The sequence below is a fragment of the Sebastes fasciatus genome, chromosome 9 (assembly GCF_043250625.1).
Source record: "Sebastes fasciatus isolate fSebFas1 chromosome 9, fSebFas1.pri, whole genome shotgun sequence".
Classification (NCBI taxonomy): domain Eukaryota; kingdom Metazoa; phylum Chordata; class Actinopteri; order Perciformes; family Sebastidae; genus Sebastes; species Sebastes fasciatus.
The window spans coordinates 23,071,810-23,086,311 of NC_133803.1; the positions used below are offsets into that span (position 1 = coordinate 23,071,810).

Sequence of the window (14,502 nt, forward strand, 5' to 3'; positions counted from 1 at the left end):
CGTTCTTGTTTCCTCATTTCATGGCAGTAAAGACAAACTGCTGAGCCAGAGGTAAACTTTGTAGCACATATGCAGCATGTGACACTTGGCCCCCAAGAATGACATTTGTCAGGTGTCAAGTAAGTGGAAGAAATTGTAAAATCCTGTTGTCTACATGAAATTTAATCTTGTTTGACGCAGGACTATAATCAGCAGTATGTAGGAAAAAATATACAGAAAAGAACTCATAGCCATGATGTTTCTGTATAGTCTGGTACATTCTTGTTCAACAAATAAACATTTCCAATATTTTCGACAGATTGACACATAAAACATGACTCATTCACTCCAGGAGGTTCGTGGCAAACACATTTAGCCGGCGGTGTCGAAGCAGTGGGAGGGTGACAGATGCTTCAGTGGAGGCAAAAAAAAATCTTGCTCTGTAATAAATTGCTCTGTAATAAAACTGGGATTGCTGCTGGCTAAGGCTAAGAAATTAAAAATGCATCACAAACATCCGTTAGACATCACCAAGACCCCAGTGCATACCTTCAAAATGAGAAAGATGCTTTTGCTTCTCTGTTGTGAGAGACAAGAGACAAGGACAGCACGGTGAAATGTGACTATAAGCAGTGAAGCAAAAGTGAGAAAGCACAGGTTATGTGTGTGACACACAGCAAGACACAGCTAATGGATTACAGACAGATGAAATTTATAGTTGAGGGTACCATAAAGCTTGGCTGATAAGATGCTACACAGACATGTAAGAGCATGTTCATGACAAGCTTCTGGAAACTCTTCTGGTGTGCTCACCTCTGTTGTGTTGCAGCAGGACTATGGTGGGGTTAACTGCGCTAGTGCAGGGATAAACAGAGCTGCGAGTCGATGTGATGCAGTTCTGGATGTCAGTGGAGGATGGAGCCTGGTTCTCTTTTATGCTCTCTGGTGAATTGGCCTGAAAGTAACAGAAAATACAGTGTCAAATGCATTCAAAGCTTTCCTGAGAATATCACTGAAATCAAATAAAGACCTCAAAATAAAAAGATCACACAGCTCTCATAAACAAAGATCCTGTGATAAATAGGGTGGAAGTAAACGTACCTGGCACTGAGTGTTGTTTACTGGAGGTAAATCAGCTGTGCTGTTGCTGCCTCCCTCAGCCAATCCTGCTTTAGAGCTGTCTCCATTAATCTGGCCTGCCCAGCCACCTGAAAAGAGTCCAGAACTCTCTCAGTTTGGCAGCCAGCGCAGCAAGGATAAAAACACGGGAGATGATACTAAAAAGTATTTAAGTGAACGTAAAAACATAACAGCCAATTGCTGATCACATAAATCTCCATTTCATTCCGCGGGGCGTGAATGCTTTCCTTGGAGGTTTCCAGAAATGTTAATATGCTCAGGAAAGGAAAAAAAAAAAAAAAAAAGATTCTCCCACAATCTCTGAACTTTGTCATCAGGACAAAGCGTCCATTCATTGAGCTGTAAAGGCTGTTTGTTCCAATGGCCTTTATATTCAGACTCTACAACAATTAAAGCATCTCCCCAAAAGCCTTGGCCAGCCTCCAGCCCGGTTCCAATGTGCTCGACGTAACAAACAAGCCCACAGTAAAGGCGCCCTGCTCCGGCGTGCAGTGGGCAGGCCACAACAATAAAGCTCTTTGACACTCACATGAAAATATGAGCAATCGCCCTTTATCACAGCTCTGTTTGTGTGCCCGCCGCCTGAGCATACACTTCAAAACATGACCAGTTATATAATCCTGACATCAGGAACGTGGGGAATTTTTTTACGACTAAAGAAAATGATGAAATGCTTTTGAAATTACAGCAACGCTCACATCGTCTGTCCACATTCTACAGTGACGTGTCCTGCTTTCACAAGGCCATGCAACTATTACTGTCCTCTTTCACCATGTGGAGAGTTGTTCTGAAGCAGCTGATCGGACTTACTTGGCGTTGTGATGACATTTGGCTCCTCGCTGATGCAGCCCTCATCGTCTATGTGGATGAGGGTGGCCCTTAGAGTCACGACTCCTTTCCCTTTGCACACTTTGCTGGGGTCCAGATCTGAAAACATTCAAAAATAAGAGTTACACAGCTCCTCATCGTTCACCCCATAGCAGTCTTATATTTGGTATAATCTACGAGTGCACTCCTGCTTCAGGGCTGCTGGGAAGTTCTTGCTACCTCATGCCCCAAATGACCAAAATAGAAATGAAACATCAGAACCAGGCCATCAAATTAATATCCTACTGTCCTGTAAAACTAATTGCCATGATCACACTGTCAGAGCTGGAAGTAGAGCAGCTGGAGCTCGTCCCGTCTCAACACAGGTTATCAAAGTGATGCCACGTTGTTAAAAAAGTGAGTTTTAAGAGTATCGCTCTTAGTTTTCTTTGTGAGTATGAGGTGTCCCAGAGTTGTAGGCACTGAAAGATTGATGAGGTGGAGGGATACGTCACCTGCGGAGGGAATCAGGTCAGGAGAGCCTTTCATGGTTCTCAGAGGCGTGATCCTGACAGCGCAGGACGTTCGAGGACCTGATGGGACTTCAATACACACACACAAAGAAGAGGAGACTTTTTTTCCATGTGGCAGAAAATGTTGTCAGAAAATGTTCATCAGTTAATCACAAAGTAAATGCAAAACAACCAAATTTAGAGGTCAAAATGTATTTCATTTGAATGTATTTCATCAGCATCCAATTATTAAACCAAAAGCATTATAATTACTCAGTGGTCCTTTCAGAGTGAGATGACTTACTGGGAGTTGTACTCGGTCTTACGCTGCCCCCTTCTGGAGAGCCCTGGAGGAGAAAAACAGGGATGCAAATATTCAACACAGTGTTGTCAAGGAAAAGAGCTGACATCTGGGAAGTATACTGCACATAAACCTGTGTAATACATAATTAAACATCAGCCTGCAGATATACAAAGAGACCGATTGGTGCAGCAAAGACAATCACGTGTCATGGACAGTTGTATAATGCAGTTAAGAAAATGTGATTAAGTGAATTGCTTTCTGGTTGTTTTGTTTGTTTTGAAACTTTTCTTAAAATGTCCAACTTATACATGTGATATGGCAGATATCCATAAATCTAATATTGTGAGGAACCCACAGCTTGCTGTTTAGGTAACTCATTTTTGTATCTTTTATAATGTGGATGCTTTTAATGTTTTATGTTTTATGTAGAATTGCCTTGTTGCTGAAATGTGGTTTATAAATAAACTTGCTTGCCTTGCCTAATATTAGTTGTGGATCAGGGTAAGTTTGGTAACCAGGCCAGTGCTTTGCTGCAGTGTTGGCTTGCAGCATGCGGTGTATTATAATTTTTGTTTCAAATATTTTTATTGAGCCAAAGAAGATTAGACATACAGTATATTGTTGTGTTAATGCTCATTTCCATTCATTTATGTTAATGTACATTCACAGACATAAAACAGATGATATAAAAGAGATCGGGTTGAATTGTGAGATTTGAACAGTATCAAAAATAAGCAAATTAAATAGAGAAAGGACACATTTTCAAAATAAAATAAATAATTAAATTAAATAAAAATGGACAAGGATAAAATAAATATGTATATATTAAATAAAATAATAATAAGATATATCAAAATCTAAGATACAGTATATATCACATAACTCAGATAAGGCAGCCTAGGAACATTGATTTATACCTTTGCGGTGTACTTTATTATGGAAGACTGTGAGGTAGTCCCGCAGGAGACACCAATAACAATTTAGCAGGCTGAGGCTATAGCATCCTAATCTCTACCTTACTAGCTAGACGTCTGGTACTCTTTAGTTGGAAGACAGTTATGCCACCATCTCACAATCACTGGGTGGAGGAGGTAATGTCCCATCTTAAACTTCAACAGCTTAAATACACTACCTACAATACATTTAATTTTTTTTATCAAGTGCCAATTTACTGTATTTATGTGGTATTTCACAATACTAGCAATAGTCTGTTTTTATGTTTCTATATTTATCTTATTTTGGAGTATTGAGCAGTTTTTGACTGTACAATATATGTGAAAAAATAATCACATTTGAATAAAATAAAATGGAAAACTGTGAGCACTGGAGCATCACTGTACACTTAGAGAGAATTCTTTGAAAGGGCTGCAACCAGTAGCTGTAATTGGGGACCACATACAGCTAATGAAATTGTGGTAGTACTATGGTTGGGTTACACACTGAAATGAGATACAATGCAGACAGACAGGAAGGCGGTGAACCTCCAAGTCATCTGTTTAAATGTCGCCTATAACACACAAGACTTCATATTTTATTATTAATCAGTGACACATTCACAGCTTGAACTGTATCAGTTTGCTTTAAGAAAAAGCAATCACCTCTGGTGTTTCATATGGCAAAATCTAATATATTAAATTATGTTTTCTTAGTCCTATCCAACCCTGATATGTATTATACAAGCTCATATCACTGATATTAAATTTTGCAGCAAAGAGTGCAAACAGCAGAAACAATCTGCTGACTGCTGTTACTCATGCACTATTTGACCGTGATGTCTACAGTATGATCACAAAGCCAAAAAACAATCTAATCTAGGACGTCAATAGCTGCTACATGTGAAATGAATTAAGGAAAGGAATTTTCTGTGGATAATGACTCTCTTCAGCCAAATTCAATAGTAACTCTGTTATCAGTTAAAACTCAGTTAAATGTAAAAAGATTAGCTCCTGATAACAATTCTTCAGATGTAGAACAACGTCTCTGGCCTCACTTTGCATGCCTTTAGTTTAGTTTGGGAGGAAGTCTTGGACCAATGATATATGAATTGTATCTGTGTTCCCCTTTAAGGACACGAAGGGAGGGTGTGAGAGAGAACAAACATATGTTAATCTGAGCTGCATCAGTGGAGCATGCAGAAGCAACACCAAGGCCACCAGAAGAGTGGCAGTGAAACACTTCCCATTGCTCCACTGGGCCTCCTATTGTGCTCAGCCAGCACGACTGATTTAGGAGACATCCCCATTTAAAATACCAAGAAAAGGACTGATTGAGTCAAGACACAAACACGCACACAAAGGCAGTCAAGCAGTCACTCAATCATACATGTACACACACCGACGCACACAAATAAGTGTTTTGGTTTGCAGGCTATGGATGATGGGCGATAGAAAAAAAGCACAAACAGCAAAGTCCATCGAGAATTTCTTCTACGATGTCGATTTTAAGCTGCTTTTTAAAGTTGTATCTTTGCATTTTCCACTCTGACTTAGTGTAGGACTGCGTGTCCACTATGTTTACACATGGCGGTAAATAAGGCAACCTGCAGAACAGGCAGGGGACTCATGTTCCAGCTGGAAACCTCCACAAATAGGTCTAAATGGATGAGGGAAAATGGGAGCGATTCCAAACAAGTCCCCCAGGGACACCAAGCTAAAAAACCTTTTAAAACATCTTCCAGTCTTGGAGCTGAGCTGTCCCTGAGCATCACAGCCTCTGTGTATTTATTTCCCTTCTCTCTTTAATAAAATCAACTTGCTTCCTGACCCCATGCGTTCCGGGGAGACAATGCATCCATGATCTCATTTCCAAAACCATTAACAGGCATTCCTTTGAGGAGTGCTTACACCAATCTCAACTCTACTTCCGTTGTATCCTCAGATGAACCCCCGAGATGGTGAATATACACAGTATATATAAGAGAGATGTGGGAGTATTTAAACCTCTCACATATGATAGATAATGGGAAGATGACAGTTTGCAGCGTTCAGCTCGCTGTATAAACACACGAGAGCAGAGATCACCCCTGGCCTTTTTAGGAAGAGATGCCTCGGAGCAGAGGCGGGCAAAGAACGCCATCCATCCAGCCTGTGAAAAAAAACGAGACCACTGCAGGAGCTCTGGGACGGCCAGCAGTGACCGGGCCAAGACAAACAGGAAAATAAAAGGAGACTTTATCGGATAAACTCCTGTGAAACTGCAATTTCCTAAATGCACCGTCACTCTTTATAGTCTAGGAAGCTTTGAGATGTCTCGATGTGATCGATTTGGCAAATCTCTATGGCACAAACAAATGGATTTGTAGTTAAAGTGGGGAGCTCAAAGTTCAGCAGATAGTGAATTAAACCGAGAGGCTCAAACAGATGAAAGTATTTGACTTCTTAAGGTTTAAGCTCACATTCTCCACCAGGGTTTCTTGGTGAACTGATGCATCCTGATCTGAGGTTAGATTAGACCAGCAGTCTCATAACAGTAAGAGACCAGGGGCTAAAAATAGACCTAGTCTTCGTCTTAAATATAAATTTATGTCAGACTTGCCATAGACAGCTAAAGGTTAGCTAAAAGTAATGAATAAACAGTTGAAATAGTTATCTAACCGACCTTCTAACAGATCATTGCCATAGCAACAAAGCTCTCAGGCTTAGCCAGGAGGACAGGTGACTAACTTTCCCACCACAAATTAAGTAAGTCTTAATATTTAGTGTAACCTGTCAATCTAAGACCAGTCTAAGGACAAGACTAGTCTTAAACTAAGTTTATGCAACTGGTCATAGGACTAGAATCAAACAAGACTTTGGTGTTTCCTTAAAAAATGAGCAAGAACATTAAAACTGCCACAAACTACAGCACTGATACTCCAAATTCATAGACCTGAGAAACATTGCACAAACAGTGCTTGATCTGTTCAGTAAAGAGTCCAGGAAATCACAGCCAATGAAACGCCCTCTCAGCTCAAACCTGTGTGATTACCTAAAAGCAGGAATACACAGCAAAGACAAGATGATTCATCCCATTTGCAGCTCCACTTCTACGTGACACTCTAACACACATAAATCTCCTACTGAATGCACTCGGGCGTAACCAAAATACCTTTCCAAAACAAGCAACCCCCAAAAGGCTACGATCATCCCAACGCATCACTGTGGATCTAGGGAGGCGCATTACCTACTCGATGATGAGCACAGCGAGTCCTTAGTCCACGTACACCAGGTCCCTCTGAAGCCTCCTGAGGCGTCTGGCTGAGCTTTGAGGGTCTCGTCTGGGCGGGACGGTCCCAGCTTTGACCTTGACCCTCGCTATGTAGGGGGTCTGTTTGTTTTTGACAACAGGCGTGTCCAGATGGACCTGTCACCACATGCCACCTGGGAATGTGGCACCCACTCAACAACTGGGCAGACCCCCATATAAAATCCTCCTGCCCACTCGAAATGCTCCTGCAGGAACAGTAGATGAGAGACAGACGGCCCTCTGGAGGACAGCTGGAATTCACTACTGGATGACTCAACCATCCAAAAGGTTTTAATACATTGAACTACTGCAATGGCTATTACTGAGTGCATGTTAATGTGTGATTAGATCTATGACACCAAAATCTTTAGATAATGGGAACATGCAGTTTGAAATATATTAGGGCGGCAACTAATTATTATTTTCATTATCAATTACAATCAATTGAACCTTTTTAAATTGATAACTCAATTTTATGTTTAGTCTAACAAAAAAAAGGTCAGAGAACCCAAAGTGACATCTTCAAATTGCCATTTTTGTACAACCATCAGCTCAAAACCCAAAGATGTTCCAGTAACAGCGACATAAGAGAGAGAAAAACAGAAAATCTCCAGTTTCATATTTAACATGGAATCAATCTTCTAATCCAACTCTTGGAAAGAAAGCAAATACATTTCCCAAAATGCTGAAGTAGGCTATTCCTTAATGTTATGGAATATTATTTTAGTAAAAACATTAGTGTCAGCGCTAAAATGTTGTTTTGAGGGCTGATACCAATGTGTTTATAACAAAGATGATATTTGTGCCTTAATCTGTACATATATCCAGAAAATACAGAAATACATTTTTCACCACACAAACAGATTTTTCTCTTCCGTAAAGGCCAGACTAAAGCTGTGTGACCGACCACACCTTCTGAATTAACCCGTTCTCATCCCAACTCGTCACATACTGACGCTTTGTCAGGCCCCTCAGTGTCAATTTACAGTCGCAGTAAACACATGCTTAACGTTGTGAATTCAAACAAAAACACTTAGTTAGGTTTAGGAAAAAAAAACATGATTGGGCTTAAAATCACTACGAAGTGACAATGAAACTTAACGTTGTGAACATGGGACACGGACGAACAGCTAATGTGACGTAAAAGTGAAACTTAACGCACAGGACACGAACAGCGGTCTCCTGGATGAAAACCATGATGCCCATCCACCTCCCCTCCCACCCTCCCTGTGTGTGTTTTATCGCTCTTTAAACTACGTCACTACAGCACTTTCCCTGCGCGTTTACTGTTGCTGCGGATGGGTTTACATTGTAGCTAATGGAAAGCATGGTGCGTCTCATACCGGCACCAAAGGGTGCCTTGTGCATTGATTTCACGCGCCAAGGAGCGTGACAAAGCGTTTGTATTTTAGGCCCTGGGAATGAGAACGGGCTGTCTGAAAGTAGTGAGAATTGGAAGGATTGTCACTTAATTTGAAGAAATAATTTACAAGAAACTCTTAGATTACAGTAATAAATAAAACATTCAAAGGATGGCTGCTTTTATGTCGCTGGGATCAGAGAGAAACGTCCATCTTATTAGATGTGGGAAAAACAAATTGGATGGTATCCAACAAATCTGTCTGACTGGAAACAGTGCTTTTTTTTTTTAAATTGATTTTTCCCTGAATTACTTTATGAGTTCAATGTCCAGTGGACCAGAGCAGCAACAATCACTTCCTCTGAATCCGGCTTCAGATTCTGTCTGTCTAAAACTAAACAAAGGTGCGGTGGTGCCAAGTTGAACTATGATGTATTTCACATAGGGGGTCTCTTTGTCGCAGTCAGAGGCCGCCTTAAAAGTGACCTATGTTAACACAAAAGAGCTCTCGCCACACGCTCAGCTGTACTACGGACGGACAGAAAGGGCCCTTACGTAACGCAGTTTGACTTCTGCTTTGTCAACAAATGGCAGAGAGGAGAGAAGCTATCCAGCGCTGTGCGTGGATCCCACCAAACAGCTCCAAACATGGTTCGAAAGGGCCGCTCCGGAGCAGCAGCTTATCCCCCTAATTGAGAAGAGACCCCCACCTACCCCTCCACCCTCCGAGCTCTCTTCCATAAACAGCTTCCACGCTGGACAGCAGCCTGGGATTCTACACATTCCTCCACCGAGCTATTTGAAGTTCATTTCAAACAACTGCAGCATAAAAGGAAATGTATGTAACTTAAACACTGCAGCCATTATAGGCCTCAGAGCAGGATTACGCATTCATGTTGATAATCGACGGAGCTTACGCTGAGTCTATATGAACAGTGCTCCTATGGCTTAATGAAATATCACAGTAGAGACTTAACGAGTTTATAGTGATCCAATGGTATCACTGTCATATTAGAGGATGATTGTGACCTTCAGGAATAAAATGTCCTTTTTTCTGAGCACCAGCCAATGAGAGACGTGTCCCTCAGAGCTTGGAGAGGCTCGCAGCCTGCCAGCGTGTCCATGAGAAGCCCTGACAGTTATTGGACGTGACCATGGCCAGATCCCTTGGTTGGCACGTGTAAAGGTCCTGGGGAGGACTGCAGTTGGCCGCATGGACTGTTACAGATGCTGTGTTAGAGAGCCAGCCTGCTTATAACGTGCCTGCTAGGCTTTTAGAGCCAGTGTAATAAGAATGTCAGGGAGCTGACAGTTTACCCAGGGTGATACATCTTCACAGCGAGGGCTCCAGGCTACACTCCAAGAGTGAGAGAGCTTGGATCACAAGCCCCAGAGTGAGGATAAACATTAAACTGAATATTCAAGTAGCCCTGCGGTGTCTCTTTAGGGGGCTTTTAGAGAGTTTACTTCAGTAGGCGCAAAGTGAAAAATTCAACATAAGAAAAGCTTATGAGCAAATAAGGAGAGACTCATAACTGGGATACTAGTCCAATAACAACGTAACTTAAACTCACACAAGATGTAAAAGCTATCTTACTTGTATTGTAGCCCTAAAGGGTATCCTCTTTAAATGTTAATGAATAATCCCAAGGCAAAATCCTAGAGCTGCAACATTTAGTCGACTAGTTGTCAACTAAAAAATGAATCGTCAACTATTTTGACATTGATTAATTGGTTTAAGGGAAAAAAGTCAAAATTCTCTGATTCCAGCTTCTTAGCTGTGAATATTTTCTGGTTTCTTTAATCCTCTATGACAGTGAACTGAATATCTTTTAGTTGTTGACAAATTAAGACATTTGAGGATGTCATCTTGGGCTTTGGGAAACACTGATCAACATTTTTCACCATTTTCTGACATTTTATAGACAAAACAACTAATCAACAGATTAATTGACAATAAAAATAATTGCTAGATGCAGCCCTAGAAAATCCTGAAATCTGGGAAATTCAAAATGGCCTTCATCCGCCCTAGTGTCAATAATGATTTCATATTTGAAAGGGGTACAATCAGAGATGTCTTTCTGTTAGTTGTATTTGAAATATAGTTACTTTTGAATATTTTGTAATTGGTATCTGACAGGGCTGATTATCTAGAATGCAATAAAACTCTGGTTTGAATAGGACAAGACCAATAATGTGATCATGATAAATTATCATCACTGATATACTGCACTGTATGTGTGTTGTTGTTTTTTTGCTTCATGGAAAAAAATACAGCATGGTCAGATCTAGTATGCACTGAAATATGGCTAAAAAGGCATTTTTTGTAGAATCATATTTAGGCAATTTTCAAATCTTTCCCTTCATACAATTCCTTAGTACCAGTGGGCAACTCCGGGGTCTGAAAAGCGAAGCCAATGCTTAAGTGCCTTTAACGTGCATTCTTCCTAACAGCCAGCAGGGGGCGACTCCTCTGGTTGCAAAAAGAAGTCTGATTGTATAGAAGTCTATGAGAAAATGACCCTACTTCTCACTTGATTTATTACCTCAGTAAACATTATAAACATGAGTTTATGGTCTCAATCGCTAGTTTCAAGTCTTCTTCAATACAGCATGATGTTCATTTAGTAAATTATGGTCCCATTTAGAGTCAAATAGACCATAAAGCAGGGGATGCTTTAGGGCGTGGCTACCTTGTGATTGACAGGTCGCTACCACGGCGTTGTTTGGTCTGGGAGTTGTCCGTGTTGTTGTCTTACAACTTTAACCTGTTTACAGTGTGTTTTCAGTTCATGAAAGTTAATTGTAACATTTTGGTCGCCTAAAAACGTCTTCTTCAGCGTTCGGTTGTACTTAGCTCCACCCTCTCCATATGGTTGCAAAAAAACAAGATGGCGACGGACAAAATGCCGAAATCGAGGCTTTAAAACGGCAGTCCACAAACCAATGGGTGACGTCACAGTGACTACGTCCACTTCTTATATACAGTCTATGATTGGGACTTTTTTCTCTCATTCAGATAATATTGAGGACACAAAATCCATTGATTTTGTTGTTGTTGTTGTTGTTGTTGTGTGAGGTTGGCCCACATTTCGAGGTAAAATGCTCAGACTATACAGTAAGTGACAGAATTGGAAAGAAATCCCCAACGACTGCAATATAACGACAATTCCCGTGAGATAATATAATGCCATTTAATTTGGGAATATGAATAAGAGACACACGTGATGTTCCTTTGATGTCATAACGAGCTCAGCTGTGCCCAACAGATTCCTTTGTACCACACATTAGGTGAGCTGTGATGACAATTCAAATCACTGTCTGAGAGCGTGCTGAAAGTGTTTCCTCATCTCTGCTGGATGTTTTGACTCCAACGCGGATTGAGTGTGCTCCCTAATATAACTCTCTGAGCTATGTGGCAGGACTACTTGATAATTGAGTCATAGGATATGGCGGTTAAACGTGAATATAAACAGCGATGTGATAATCCAGTAATTTTAAGTGCTATGAAGGTATCCTCGTGTGAAATGAGCGTGCAGCAGGACTCCAGCGGGTCGCCATCATCTGTCTATTCTAGGAATGCCAGCCCAGTCTGACTCGTCCCGTCACACCCAGACACAAACACAACAGGCAGCTCCATCAATAACAGCCTGGCTTCATACGTAGGTGGCGGCACACATATTAGGCTTTCATTACTGTTTATTACATTTTGGAGTGAGTGATTTATAAACCTGCTGTGCATCACTGTCACTTGATAATTCTGGTTTGGTTTGTGTGATGATGAGTGAGGACACATGCTGGTTCTTATTAAAATATCTTCCAACAACTGGTGCGATGATGCTGTTGTTTTCCATCAGTTGCTGACATATAACACGGGGGAGAAGGGTGGAGGTGGGGCGGAGTGCTGCTTGAATCCATCACTAAAGCATAAATTGTCTTTTCACTGCCTTGTTTACATGCGTCCATGATCGCAGGGGGCTTCTTTGTTCCACGTACCTTGAAAAGCCAAAGCATAACACTTCACTTCACCATCCACTTCAGCCAATGGCAGCAGATGGAGAAAGCAGAAGAGTAGGGGGGGAGGGGGGGGAGGTGGAGGTTGCTAAGCAACCTGTTGTAACATTAACATGGAGTGAAAACAGAGACCTGGTGTTCAAAGCCATCCGTTATTCGCAGTAAAGACAAGGCTGTTTTCTACAAATACTGTCACTACAAATGTTTTGGTCCATGTCACGCTAACATGCTGATATCCAGCCTCACTAAGCAGTTGGCTTGCATGAACTCTGACTAATGAATAAGGGTGACTTTAAGAAATATAGCTTAACAAAGAGAGGAGTATCATTAAATAATTTTGTTATTGTCCAGTTTAACTTTGTATTTCATTCAGAACTGCATTTAATAGTGGTTGATAATTAGTTGACACTAAAGTAGGCATACTACAAAAGCAATATCTGCTCATATGTATGTAAGTAACTAGGTCTGCAATTAACAATTATTTTCATTGCCGATTAATCTGTTGATTATTTCTCGATTAATCGATTCGTTGTTTGGTCTATAAAATGTCAGAAAATGGTGAAAAATGCCCAAGATGACGTTCTTAAATGTCTTGTTTTGTCCACAACTCAAAGATATTCAGTTTACTGTCATAGAGGAGTAAAGAAACCAGAAAATATTAAAATTTAAGCAGCTGGAATCAAATAATTTTGACTTTTTTTTCCTTAAAATTACTCAAACCGATAAATCGATTGTCAAAATAGTTGGAGATTAATTTTAAGTTAAAAATAACATTTAAAATACACTTATTTAGCAAAGCAGGCTAATTCTAATGACACGTGCGGTGATTTCACTTAAACATATACTTCATATTTTCTAATATTCTGTGTCAGATTTCCAAACCAAATGGAGATAATCTAGGGAAAAACCAGGTGATCTGGAAACTGGCCAGCTCTGGCAAATCTTTGAAATTCAGTTATGAGATTCATGTTTCCGAGGGGTTGCTTCTCTCAAATCTAGGGGGATCTGTGTAACGTGACTCCGAACAAGCTTCATAAAATATTAACAACTGTGCTGGGTGCATACCAACAGGTCCCATGCTTACTCCACAGGTCATCATTCCTGTTTGTCAAGCTCAAAAGACTGAAATGCAACACTTTGACCTTGATTTACTGTGTATTTGAAAAGCAACAACTAGATTATACTGGGTTATAATAAAAGCCGGTGCCAAACTTTACATTCTGTTTGAATATTAGTCAATCTGTACCCTGAAATCAAGTATGCTGATACATATTAAAACACTTGTAAACCCCCAAATTGTGAATCATTCAGAAAGAAAATCCTTCTTGAAATCGGAGGCCAATTAATCTAAAATAAACAAGTATTAACTACTGCAAAAGATAAATTGTACATTTGTATATTCTGAATCCTTTCGATCTCAACCAAAAATGCTACTTTGCACAGTTCATATTTGACTTGCACAATATGGGTCAAAAGGTCATAGAGTTTTGGCTGCCCTTTGAGTGACTGTTTGAACAAATAGCTAACATCTGAGCTACTAGGTAACATATGATTTCCATTTAAACCTATCACCATCTCTGTGAATGTAAACATCTACAACTCCTCTGCTGACACGTTGTCAACCAGGGGTCTGCTTCATACTACTGAGTATTGACTCAGTAGTGTAGTAGTGAGCAGAGTGGACACACGCTGTGCCTTCCGGGAGATTTAAACTATTGTTTCCCTCAGTGACTTGATAAAACTGATTAGATACACAAAGTCCTTTAACATGGAGCCAATGGAGGTCCTGTTCTTCCTGAGAGAACACTGTCTACATTCACAATCTCTGTTAAATGTGATAAGACAAGCAGAAGAGAGTGTGATATTCAGAAATGTGCCATCTACATAACAAAACACGGAAGAAAAAAACCATTTCTTTAATTTAGAAAATCCATCTGACAGCTTTGCAGACTCTGTCCTCGAAGGAGTTTGATGAATTATTTGTGTGGGGGTTAATATTTTATCAAGCTTGTTTAGCGTCATGTTACCCAGATCCCTTGGAGTAAAAAAATCACCATTGTAGTAAATTCATGAATGAAAACACAGACAAATACACCTGCTGAGTTTCAGAGGAGAACGACTCGACTCAATGACAGCGGAGAAACTAATTTGCCAAAGTAAGT

At 40.4% G+C, this 14,502-nt stretch overlaps 1 protein-coding gene across 1 annotated transcript in view; it reads right to left on the bottom strand.

Annotated features, from left to right (window-relative positions):
- Window positions 1-7,021, bottom strand: part of sorbs1 (sorbin and SH3 domain containing 1) — a 38,812-nt gene extending 31,791 nt beyond the window's left edge. The window contains exons 1-7 of the mRNA XM_074646784.1: window positions 6,908-7,021; window positions 2,743-2,785; window positions 2,442-2,528; window positions 1,930-2,046; window positions 1,081-1,187; window positions 793-934; window positions 529-558 (exon numbers count right to left, since the gene is read on the bottom strand). Of these exons, the coding sequence (XP_074502885.1) occupies window positions 529-558; window positions 793-934; window positions 1,081-1,187; window positions 1,930-2,046; window positions 2,442-2,475 (430 nt within the window). The 5' untranslated portion in view covers window positions 2,476-2,528; window positions 2,743-2,785; window positions 6,908-7,021. The remainder of the gene's footprint in view (window positions 1-528; window positions 559-792; window positions 935-1,080; window positions 1,188-1,929; window positions 2,047-2,441; window positions 2,529-2,742; window positions 2,786-6,907) is intronic.
- Window positions 7,022-14,502: the final 7,481 nt, after the last annotated feature.